The 12,664-nt window shown below is 45.0% G+C and overlaps 1 protein-coding gene across 1 annotated transcript in view; it reads right to left on the bottom strand.

Annotated features, from left to right (window-relative positions):
- Positions 1-3,388: 3,388 nt before the first annotated feature.
- HMGXB3 (HMG box domain containing 3) overlaps positions 3,389-12,664 on the bottom strand; it is a 17,707-nt gene continuing 8,431 nt past the window's right edge. The window contains exons 10-19 of the mRNA XM_009892582.1: positions 12,310-12,459; positions 10,331-10,632; positions 8,735-8,862; positions 7,981-8,112; positions 7,526-7,710; positions 6,718-6,937; positions 5,617-5,750; positions 5,105-5,221; positions 4,467-4,676; positions 3,389-3,859 (exon numbers count right to left, since the gene is read on the bottom strand). Coding sequence (XP_009890884.1) covers positions 3,389-3,859; positions 4,467-4,676; positions 5,105-5,221; positions 5,617-5,750; positions 6,718-6,937; positions 7,526-7,710; positions 7,981-8,112; positions 8,735-8,862; positions 10,331-10,632; positions 12,310-12,459 — 2,049 coding nt within the window. The remainder of the gene's footprint in view (positions 3,860-4,466; positions 4,677-5,104; positions 5,222-5,616; positions 5,751-6,717; positions 6,938-7,525; positions 7,711-7,980; positions 8,113-8,734; positions 8,863-10,330; positions 10,633-12,309; positions 12,460-12,664) is intronic.

Below are 12,664 nucleotides of genomic sequence, written 5' to 3'. Positions count from 1 at the left end.
GTTTTGTAGGTTTTTTTTAGAAAATACAAGTTGCATCCAAATAAGACACTTCCAAAAGTCACTCACGTGACTGAACCCTTGTGTTTCATGAGCACACCCTGAAATTGAAGTCCGGAAGGTGGAACTGCTCCACACCCCAGCAGCAGCCCTCTTTCTTGGTGGTCCTGCTCTCTTCCCCTCGTCAGTCTGACCCTGGATGATGCAGACTGAGTGTGTAGATATACATAAAGCCCCTACTATAGCATTAAATATGCATTAACCCCTACATTTCCTCATGCACTCTATCTACCTCTCTGCAGCTGATGCTTCTGCAGGGACTGTTTGAGTGAAGTGAGCCAAGAGGACAACCCCAGGGTTACTGTGTCATAGTACCAGGACAGAGGGGCAGTTATTTCTCAGGTCAAACACAGAGGTAACCAGTGGTCTTCCATGTGAGCACTGAACACAACCCCAATCCAGGAAAGAATGGCAGCTTAAACCGATCTGCAAACGATCAACGTAACACATATCCTACAAAACTTCTGAATTATTAAACATGTAGCAATCACTGCCTTGGTCATGATTACAGATATACTCTTGTACATATTTTTCCAGAGTGTATTTTAAGAGTACCACTGAGATATTTTTTTTTTTTCCTCATAAGCTAGGGCCTAATGCCCTTCAACTTATTTCTCATCTAGCTCTTGTTCAGGGTTACCACTGCCACAGCCACCTGGTCCTGTGTAGCCATCAGAAGCAGCTAATGAACCTTCTCAGCTTCACCCAGCCTCGATGGGTGAAGGATCAGTGTTCCAGGTACAAGCACTGACAGGGCTCAGGCAAACCACAGCACGACAGAACTACTGTACGGCAGGTGGCCCTGGTCGTGCTGCAAGCCATACCTTGTGGGCCACTTCTGATATTAAACCTGGTTTTATGCTAACACCAAGTGATTCATTCCTCCTTACTAAATAAAAAGCTAATGTATTCTATCTGTCAGCAATATAAAGAATAAAATAAGACATTTAACGAAACAAGTCTCTCCCAGGGGTTTAAGGACTGTTCTCAGAGGGGAACGGATCAGAGCACGGGTGATGCACTGGCCCACCCTCTCACACCCTGCGACGCTGCTCCAGTTCCTCAGACACACTTCTCATTACCAGTTCTCAAAACCATTCGATCTTGTGTAACGCAGAAAACTTATTAAAAGCAAAGTTTTAAAGCACTTTGCTCTGACTGGCCTGTCTGTGCTTGTGAAAAATGAAGTATTCACTATGCATAGATAGAGTGGGGGAGTAATTTCAATTGCGATGATGGGACATCTGACAACAGTCACTGTGTTTGAGACAGGCGCGTGGTGGCAGACTGCGTGGGAAAGGCAGTGCAATGCCAAGCGCAGGGAAGAGGCAGAAAGGCCCCAGTGACTAGACTCGAGTTTACTGCAGCAGAACCTCCTGTAGCATGGGCTGAGACCCAGCAGGAGCTCCTGCCCAGGCTATCAAACACAGCCTGAAGAGAAGTCGCTGTCACCTGCTGCAGACTCTCTCCTCTGAAAGTCACCTCAGGAGCTGTCCTGTGCAGAACAAGAGCCGGTAGACCAGCGGAGTCAACCATCTGCAGAAGCTACTTTCTCGTCACTTTTAAAAACTATACCTTAGCTATATTTAGCAAGATAATTTTATTTGACACTCTAGTGAGTTGTCCCAAGCAATTTCTTGAGCTGCTTGCTTCTGAGAATACCAGGCTTTTCCCCCCAGCACAGCAGTGCAGACTGGAATCATGGTGTACATCCAGATGGTGTTTGTGCCCTTTCCCACTGCAGTTGTCCAGGTCTTGTACACAAAAAACAAGTCACTTGGCCACAGTTTCACCCCAAAAATTGGAGATAATTTATTAAATTTTATCACTGACTGAAAAAAGTCACTAATGTCTCTTATAATAAGTTAATGTTCTTAACAGAAAAACCCCAAGCCATAATTACTGCATTTGCTCAGACTTAATACATTTACTTTAACAGTACGGTACTCAATAGGTTCCCCTTCACAGAAGGGAGTTTTCAACCACACCGCAAGCCTCCGAATCTTCCCCACTGCTCACTCAGACAAAATAAACTCCCTGGATGGCAACTTCACAGCCCGGCATCCCCTTCCTCTCCTCTGCGGGTCACAGCAAACATCCATCCACCTTCATCACCAGCAAGAGCAAAAGGGAGCTGGCAGCAGACAACGCGCATAGCCCTCCCACCGCAGCCCAGGGTGTTCTTCAGACATGCTGTAGAGATAGAGGTCTCGGCCCAACTCCTCTCAAGGAGCTGATGAAGCAACCCGGGCAGCATGAGACTTCTCTGACCCACACAGCGCTGTGTGGACACAGGCAGGGCAAATAAGACACCTGACAGTGCTGAGATCACACACGTGGATGCAGCTCTCCCCGTGCCCCCTCTGAGGGAGGAATACAGACCCCTGCTCACTCTGGTGACACCGCTTTCATCATTTCTCCTTGATCCCACAGACAGTCTTTGTTATTCTGTTCTAAGGAGAGGACAATAGAAACTCAAGTCCTTGAACAGAATGAACCTGCTAAAAAAAGAACAAAAAAAAAAAAAGTGTCTGGGAGGACAGTAGAGAAATTTTGAGTGTTCTTCCCCTTTCCAAAGCCACCGCTGGGCTTGTCCAGTCATTTCTTACCTTAATATACAGAACACTTTTCACTCACTGTTTGTTTCAGCTTCTAAATTATTAGTGCTCATGTAAAGGGACAAACAATTCTAGAAACTTTCTGCAGCTGAAGCACCCACAATCCTGGACCCAGGAGTGCAACCTCCAGGGAGGCTCCCCAGATACAGTGTGTTAAAGCTGCATGGATCCTCCTTGACTAAAGACTCCTTGCAGCAAATGCATATGAGCGCTCTGCAAGACTTCCAAGCAGGAGTCAGTGTCCTAAACTAATCTATTCAGAATGTTTTGGGGGAATCTTCTCAGCTGTTTGCCTTTCATGCCTGCTCCCACACCCCCAGCCCTGCCACCAATATGCACAAAGAAGTCACCAAGCAAGATTCAGAATTAAAAAACCTGTGCGCTTGACCATGCGTACTCCCCGCTGCCAGAAATGCCTCTCCCTTCTCCACACGCCAGCTGCAGGGAGGGAAACATTTCACACCGCTGAACAGTGGGTCCATCGCACACCTCAGGAGGCAAGGGGGGTGACAGACCCATGCTCGCAGCAGCTATCATGATACTCTGGAAGCACACAGCTCTTTGGTCATTAACAGCAGTCAAAGCCACCAGCATCACATCTCCAACCTGTAAAAATAAACTCTCAAGCCAGACAGCTGCCCAAACCTTGCAGAAGCTTACCAGCCCACCCACCCACACGATCAGAGAGAGACACCAACATGCTGTTTTGTTACTCAGCAACCTCTATCATCCTCCTGCTTCCCCTCTTCATCTTCTTCCGTTTCTGTTTTAATCTGGGCCACTCCAAGCCGGTAGAGAGCATCACGAATTACCACCTCCCCAGGCTGGCAGCTCTGTACGATCTCCTGGATCTGCCGATTCACAATTTCCCTGCTGGTGAGGAAGTCCATGAGGCGGTTGTAGAGGTAATAGTGCGTGGCATTCTCGAAGGTGATGGGCCTTTGGCGGATGTTGCTAGTTTTGCTGTCGTTGATAGCAGCGATGATGGCGCTGTAAGGCTCCAGCTCGCGGCACAGGGAGATGCAGTGATGCCGAGCCGTTGGGTCTCGGTGGCTGTTCTGCTCTGAACCCGTGTGAACAATTCGGCGTGCCGATGACTTGGTGATTGGGTGCTGAACAGAGTGCTCAGCCACAGTCATGTCTACACTGTAGTGCTGGTCTAGCAGTTCAGGGCAGGACACATACTGGGAGAGAGAGAGACACAGAGAGAGAGAGAGAGAGGGATGAATCAGGTAGAACAAGAAGCAACTTCCCCGCAAATAAGGAGAACAAGACAAAACTACCATTCTGCTGAACTCCAACCAGCATGATGACCCAGGGCAGAGGGAGGGCTCACTGATTCAGGCTTCCCCTAAATGCCAGAGGTGGTTCTGTACACTCCCTCCTCACTCAGACGCCCTCAGAGATAATCCCAAGGCACTAGCAACCCCCTTCCTCTCCCATTTCTCAAGTAATAGCAGCAGTTTGAGAGAAGCGAGTTGCTGTGTCAAAATAATTGGCATATTCCAAAGATCATGATTTGAACTGTTACAATGCACTTCCAGCACAGCTCCTCCTATTAAGGAGCATGAACCTAAGGCAATGCCCCAAGCACCATGTAACGCTTTCCGCTATGCTCAGAAGCTATGCACGGGCAAAGCCGTGAGTCAGGAGACATTTATCAGGTCAAATTATATTTAGGCACAATGCAGGTTACATATACTTTTAAATTTCTTCTAAAATTTTAAATCTCACTTGGAACTTTTCCACATTGGACTGGCATAGTAGAGCACAAAGGTGGACGTAACTAACCGTTGGAGGATCCATGGGGTCAGAGAAGCAGCCCTGGTTTTTCCCCCACATCTGGGACGTCAGGCCAGGACAGCAGACATCTGCACACAGTGCCACTGATGAGGCTGTATCAACAACATACACTGGAGGCCAGTGACGTGAGGAAACCAGCAAGTCCACATGATCCCGGGCATTTTCTCCTCTTACTATGTACTTTGAGCCACACACAACCTGGAAAGAAAAGGATTATCACCAAACAGCAAAATAAAACTGAAAACTTATCAAAAAAATATTGTCTTAAAAGCAAAAAAAAACTTTCAGAAAAGTATCCCACACAATACAGTAACCAGACAGTTACTTTCTCTAAAGATATTCTGTTTCCTCCTCATAGAAATTCACTTTTTATCTTGTCCAGGAAGAGGTGATTTTTCAGCTCCACCTCAGCAGCAACATCAAAACCAGGCTTCAGGTCACAAGTCAATCTTGAAATCTCCTGCAGGACTCCTCATACTCCAAGCCCCTGAAGCAGTGTTTCATTCCCAAGCCTCAGAGAGGCCCACTCCATTGCCTCTATTTAATGAGGAAGTTCCACGCTGGTAAGTCAGACAACAGTAAATAGCAAGGTAAGAAAAAACATGGCTGACTCCAGCTGTCCTTACCTGATGCGGACACACTTTGTAGATTTTTCCTCCCGTGTGATGAGCAGAGGCTTGTGTGATGCTTGTCCCATTCTGTACGAACTCATAGAGAGCCAGGAGGGAGTAGCAGAGCTGGTCCTAGAAAAGCCAGGCCCCAGAGAAAGTCTGTATGAGGCTAAAATTAATGGACTCCTCCAGACACGGAGAAGGCTGCAGGCAAGGTCTCCCAAATCCTAATTTGCACTTCATCCAGTAATTTCCTAATCCCACACTCAGCACCGTGAGGATGACAACAAATTACACGATGCTGAGCCTGTGACAAGGTAATTACAGGCTTCCTTTCTTCTAGCCCACTTTATTTTACCATGTGTGAGTTATCCTATAATCTGCAGGCGCTCGCTTCTAACCCACCCCTGCCCTTAGTGCAGTTAGACGAGAAGTTAATTATCTAGGATGGCAAGTGTGAATGAGGGAAAGACAGCGAAGAACAGCTCCACTCCTGCAGGCTTATATGTGGGCAAACAAGCCATTACCTTTGTAGCTGAAGCCTCCCAGGGGATACCACACTGTGTCAGAAAGCTCTGCAGCTCTTTCTCACTGTAAGAGCTTATCAGCTCAAGCCTGAAGTTTTCTTCCTGAAGGAGCCTCACCAAGACACTCCCGTTACCTGCAAAGGCAGGAGTTAAGTCTCAGCACTCATTCTCAGGAAGGGAAGTCACCAAAATAATTTCTTCTGAAGACTACAGAAGCAGAGATTGCACAATCAACTGCCAGCAAGAGATAGCCGTGAACAGTCGTATTTCCAAAGCACGTCACAGCCCACACTTCTCTCAAACCCTTGCTAGTGAGGTCACCAGACTGAGCCCAGCAGAGCTGCAGACTCCACGAGCCCATCCTGTCATTTGCAAGCTTTAAATGACCAGTTGGACTGATACGAGGATAAACAAGTGACAGAAGAACGCAGAGAAACGTGACTGCAGCCTTCGGACTGAGCAGCTCCAGGCTTACCCTTCACATCTCCTCCCTGGTTCTTTCTCTGCAGCTCCACTTCCACAAAAGCCCATGTAGCCCTTCTGCAGCTCAACTCTCTAAAACAGGTGCAGCCCTGTCTGAAAAGCCAGCTCATATAGTCCTTCAGCTTGCACGCCCTGTATATACTGAATGTCGACAGTGCTGATCAGGCCTAACACCCCCATCTCCTAGTCTTTCTTCAAATTCTGTAAAAACTTATTCACCCTTTACCAAGATCATGATATTGAGATACCAAGCACTGCTGCAGCTTTCACAGTCCAAGTATCAGTCTAACACAAAATAAATACTGACTGGCATTCAAGTTGTGCATGCATCCCTCTGCAATCAGACCGTATCTTATTTGGGGTGCAGTGTTTTCATGTCCTCCACGTCTCAAACGTATCAGAGCACACCAGTGCATTCAAGCTTCGCCGGGCAGGCCAAAGCTCAAGCTGCTAAGTAACCTGAGAACAGCTGAACTGACCCCAGCGTTCTTGCCTTCCCTCAGCAAACTAACTTTTAAAGAGTCATGCAATCATAAATTCTCAACTCTAAACATCACCAAAAGACTAAGTCACCGCCACGTAAAGCACTCCCTTAATAAGTACAACCCCAACAGTTACCTGGTACTGCCTGTGCATCCAGGTTCTTGTCCTTCTCAGTATTGATCACCATTGCTCCTCTCATCAACGGAGGGAAGAAAGGAGCAACAATAGAGGCATCAAACTTTGTGATGGGGATGCTGGAAGGAAAAGCCATCTGCTCAATAACCTCTGTCTCCATTGTGGACCAGAAGTCTTCTACATTTACTTCACTCGATGGCAAGAATTCTGGCCAAGTAAACTAGAAAGATCAAGAAACACACTGGTCAAATACAAATAACCATAATTCATTTGACAGTTTTGTGTCAGCCTCACTAAAGGCATGAGGACTACCCAACAGCATGCTCAGCCTCAGTATAACAAGATGACTTCAGGCTCCTAGAGTTCCCCACAATCACTTTTCATTGGGTGAGAATCAAAACCATTTATTTGACATTAAAGTCAGACATGCTACATATTACTAGTAAGGCTTTTTTCCCCACTAGAAAAGACAGCACCTCAAGGAAACTGCTGTTGGGGAAAAAAAAGAAGGCCTTTGTGACAAAGGAACTGTTCAGCAACTTTCATCCAAAGTCCCTACTGTCAGAGGCTGCTGGACAAAGCTGTGGTCCAGCGACAGAGGATCTTGTTTTCCCCAAACCATACATCAACACCTCTAAGAGGAAGTGCAGGCATCACCACTCCAGCCACATCCTCTTGCCAAGCATCAGCAGAAAACTGCTCACAAACGTCTCATGTAATTATCGTGCATTACGAAGACCAGAGTCAGCAAAAGTCATTACAATCTCCTTTGAACACAAACAGGATGTGAAGTTTGTGAAAAGCCTACCTCTATATTTTTAAGTGCCAGGACATTTTCCACATTCCTCTGGGCTATTTCCACCTTGGGTGTTATGCCACAGATTCCACAGATCATATCATTGTAATCCCGGACCGTTAGACATTCAAAGGCCCAGTAGCCATTGCACAGCAGTTCCTGGAGCTGAACCTGCTCATCTGGGCTCAGGCTTTTTTCTGAAAAGAGAACGTGCCACTGTTACAGCTTTCACTTCCTAAAGTCAGCAGAGAGATAGTAGAACCCTCCTAATGCAGAATAAAAACAAACCTGTCCATCAGAGAATTGTTACAAAGAACTGGTCACAGACGTACTGTTGGGTTTAGGAAGTAATTTAACAGAAATGTACCACACTAGAATAGGTGTTTTGCCTTTATATAGCCGAACAATCACCCGCAGGTCACAGTTTGATGTAAGCGTTACAGTAAAAAACAAGACAGAAAACCCACCAGTTTGCTCCTGAACAGAGTCGAGAATATTGCCAACAGCCACTCTGGGATCCTCTCCAAGTTTAATGTGGTTTCGGATTGCAAACAGAAGATCCAAGCTCACTAGTAACTTGTTACCCACATTGAAGAGGCCTGCAGTTAAAACAAGACAGTCATTGTCTGTAGGGTTCCAGATCTTCCTCACAAAGAAATACATTCCTTACTGACACACAACCTACTCACATGAGTACAATAATGGAAACATGCGGACAGTGCTTCTGGGACTGTTCCCTCTGCACATCAGCAAGATTAGCTCCTTTCACAGACTTGCCTTTAAATTTAAAAAGCTACAAGGAACAGCAGCCAATCCATCTCCTCAGCTCCATGCTGCCTTGCAGGAGGCCCACAGTGACTGCCACTTGAGTCTCACTAGTCAAAACTGAGAAACAGCGCTCTGCAGAGATGTCTTTGACTGTGATCTCAGGGGCTGCCTTGCAGAACTCAACATTTACCATTTGCACAGAGGAGACCTGCACTGGTGAAGCAAGGCACGATCTTCCTCATCAAAGCTTTCACATGTGTTTTTCCTCACAAATATAGATTTACTTGCAGAAGAAGCAGCAGAATAGTGCAAGTCAAAAATGATTCAAGTTTAAGACACTGGGGCAGGGAATAGGCTTTTCTGTGCAAAGACAATGCCCTGATACAGTCCACGGCTTCTGAAGGGTTTAGACTGTAGCCATGCTCACAGTTGGTATGCTTACGTTTTTCCTACCTGTGTAAATATCAGTGAAGCTATGGAGGGCCAGACACTGCGGGTTCAAGCACACTTTGACCTGAGCTGTAACCACCTGTAATCTATTAGCTGTCAGCAGCCAGCACTCCTGAGGACCAGCAAGAGAACTGTAACAGATGACAAAAGATGACTCAGAGTCAAGCCAACACGTTTTTCAGTCCAGTCCTGCAGTAACTTAAAATGTTCTAGTTGAGATCAGTTAATTAGTATGTCAGTCTAAGCCAGTTCACATCATTTCACACCAGAAAAAGATATGTTACATTTTAAAATGGATTCCCCAGCAGAGTCAGGTCACTGCTCACATTCTTTTAACAGCATTACAGCACCTCTCCAGCTCCATACATTGGGCACGTAGAATTTGAGAGGTGGAGAAAACTGATGGCCTCAGCTGCCCTGGGAGAAGTGTCAGCCCTATTGTCCTGGGACAACAAACAGTGACTAGTAACACGTTCTGCCTGACAGCCTGTCCCCGCACACACAAAGACTGAGAAAGGCCTGTTCCTCTGCAGTACAGCTGCCGAGGAGGAAGTTGACAGGAAAATGCCAGTTGTGCCCTAGTGGCAGAAATACAGCTGTCCACCTGAGAAAATAGGAATCAAAGTCAAAGCTGGCTCCCTCCTGCTGGCAGGGGTTTAATTAGAGCCTACCCAGGCATATGTGAGAGTCCCACATGCAGAGCATTGCAAAGCAGCCCAGCACAGAAACAAGGATTTACAATGCACAGGTTGATAAGACACAAGGTAAAGGACAGGGGGCAAGACAGCTCTGTTCTACAAAAGTTACCGAGTATAAAAATTATCTCTGCTGGAAAAACCTCAATTAGTGCTAGCCTGACCAAAGCAAACATCCTTAATTGGTATCAAGAAAATCTTTTTGGTTGAAGAAAGAAACACAGCAGTAAACTACCCAGCATTTTGCTGCGGGAAATGTTTCAGCTCAGGTTTTTGGCAACAAGAGAATGTCTGGCAGACTTAGTGAGAAGATATCCTATGGGCTTTCATACAAATCTAGTTAAGGTAATCTAGCCTATACATGGTAATTTCTGAAAGTCCTTCAGGTTTCAATTTGGATATTTGTTCCAAAAAAGAATTCACTCAAGCCCACGCTAAGCCATGAAAAGAACGAAAACATCATAAGCAAAAAGATACACACAGGAAATATTCAGATCAGGAAGAGAGAGAAAAGGGAACTCACATAATGCACATCTATAATTCCACAATTTTGCCTCTGTCAGCCTCAAAACATCAGATTGGAAAACAAAGAAGGGATGACTAATGAAAAGATTCCGTTTCAAGACAAAAAAAATAAAAATTAAATCTAGACTTAGCAGTCACTCTTTGATCAAGCTCTCCGGCTGTATGGAAATGGTAACTGACAAACTACACTGCACAGGAGAAACAGAAACAGCTTATCGCTAACCAGCTAAACCCTTCCCACACACATGTAGCTTATTCAGTGTCACTTACACCAGCATCAGTACCAGGGGCTAAAGCAAATACTTATTTCAGGCACGCTTGTAAACATAGAACATCAGCACGAAGTTGAAAGAGTCACAAGTCTAAAACAGAATCTTACTTCTGTCCCCCTTTGAACAATGGGCTGTTACAGAGGAGGCACTGCGCAGATGGAGACTCATAGTAGTTTGACCAGGAGGTCTGCTCTATGGTGACTGTCTCCTCACTCACGTTGGACAGGATGAGCCGCGAACTGTTGAGTTCATGGATGAGCGTGAAGACTTCGGCCAGTTCCGATTCATTCTCTGGGATCTGCATTACCTTGCGCAGCAACTGCAGGGTGGATTGACGCTGGATCTCTTTCTGGGATGGTGTTAGGGGTTCGCTGGTGTTCAGCACATCAGACTGACCTGGACTGACCTCCTAGAAAGCAAGTCAAACACTCACATATTCAACAACGTGAGCACGAGGATGAAATACTAAGAAACCCAAATAAGTCATAAAAGGTAGCAGAAACACAGTAACCTTTGTACCCAGTAGACTTGACCTCTACTCCACTGCTCAATCATTGACCCCAGACAGTAGCTTCAAGCCTAAGTTACTTCATAAAAATACTTCAGCCTTTCAGGAACTGCTACAATACTACTAGACCATCACAGATTTGCCACTAAACTGGAGTGCTAGTTAGAGATGGAGGATCAAGAGGGTGAGGACAACCATCAATAGAAATATAAACACTTCAACAATCCTGGCAATTGTCACTGCCTTTCTCCACAGGTTATCAAACACATTCTCCTGTATAACATGCTCAGACAACCACGGCAGTCTGCACGCCTTTCCAAAAGTTAGGGAAGGCAAGTGCTAAATGAGAACAAGGGGCTGCGATGTACAGAATACACTAATCAATTACAACTGATCATCTATAGTCCTTAGACACACACCCACACATATGCTATATCAAGACAAAATGCACAAGCACAGGAGAATGAAACTCTAGGTGGCTCAGAAGAACAGCAAGAACACAAACAGGCTAATCTGTTTAATTACTTAAACTCCTCTGCCAACATTTCAACCTGTTTTTCAGTCTAGTCTAGCAATGAGATAAATGATCAGTCCAAAAGCACAGACACAACAGTGAACTGTGTGATAGGAATGTTAAACAGATCTAGAACCAGAAAATAAGAAAAAAATAAATGAGGAAGAGACAAGCCACATGCCTCTCAAAATGCGAGCTGAGCTAAGCGCACTGCTGTTCCTTACACAGCTGCTTATGTGTGAGTTTCACACAGGCCATTTCAGTTTGTTTGTTTTTTGAAAAAACACTACGCAAAGTTATGTTCTTCAAAATAAAAAAGGCAAGTGGAAGAGTCATATTACCACATAAACTAAAATGTAATCTGTCTACATGCTGAGTGGGCATTTCAGCTAAGAACAGGACAGCTCCTACTATTAAAAAAAAAAAACACCAAAACAACAAAACCCAACACTTCTGTAAGAGAAAAGCTAACCTTTGAAACGTCAAATGCAAAAAAAAACCAACCAACCAAACCAAACCCAGAATTCATTATTTACATCCATGTAGAACAGCAGGCAACTGAAAAATATCTTTTTACAACAGAAAAAAATATTACACCCAGAAGTACATTCAGGTTGGAAGTAAAGCTGCGCTACAAACCCCTAAAAATAGGAAGCTCTAATACAAGATGTACTAACTCAATTGACATTAGCCACAAACTGGTCACAAAGCACAGCATACTTGGGAGTTTCTTGATGAAGTGTGAAGTTCAACAAAGCTGACACAACAAATGTGACTTTAGGGATGATTTCCCCAGCATGTACCAACACATCGTAAGCATTTTTAAGCTACAGAGACATCCAGTGGTAGCACTGAGCGCACTCAGTCTCATTCTCAGTCTGAAGCACCATTGTTGCAGGAGTTGGACAATACAAACATATTACAAATATTTTCAATAGGACATTATTCTGTCAGAAAAGCTTACCATAATGAAAAAACAATTAACACATTCCCACGAGCACTTGCATACTTCCCCACCCACCCTACAATAGCCATTTGATAAGACAAACTATTCTGAACCTTACCAGGGATTTTGCTGTTTTCTCAGCTCTGTCTTTGGCAAGATTGTATCCGCAGCTTGGACAGATTCGTGGCTTGTGCCTGTTTGTATACACGTAACTACAAGAGGGGTTCTTGCATTTCCCTCTGCCACGTGATGTTGCCAATCCCAAATCCTGAATGACACAAAAAAGATAACTGCTGACCTTGACTTCTAGATGCCAAGATTCTAGAAAAGTCTGCTTGAATATCATAAGCTTTTTCACCACTTTATAACACCTCGTTTAAAGGTCAAATAGCAGGTCCTGTGACTTTGCACAGAATATTTTAACTGGCACTCAAGCATTTTGGCCCCAGGTCCAGAGACCACAAACACTCACA

The sequence above is a fragment of the Charadrius vociferus genome, unplaced genomic scaffold, assembly GCF_000708025.1.
Source record: "Charadrius vociferus isolate BGI_N301 unplaced genomic scaffold, ASM70802v2 scaffold529, whole genome shotgun sequence".
NCBI lineage: Eukaryota > Metazoa > Chordata > Aves > Charadriiformes > Charadriidae > Charadrius > Charadrius vociferus.
This window is presented reverse-complemented; position numbering and strand designations above follow the sequence as displayed.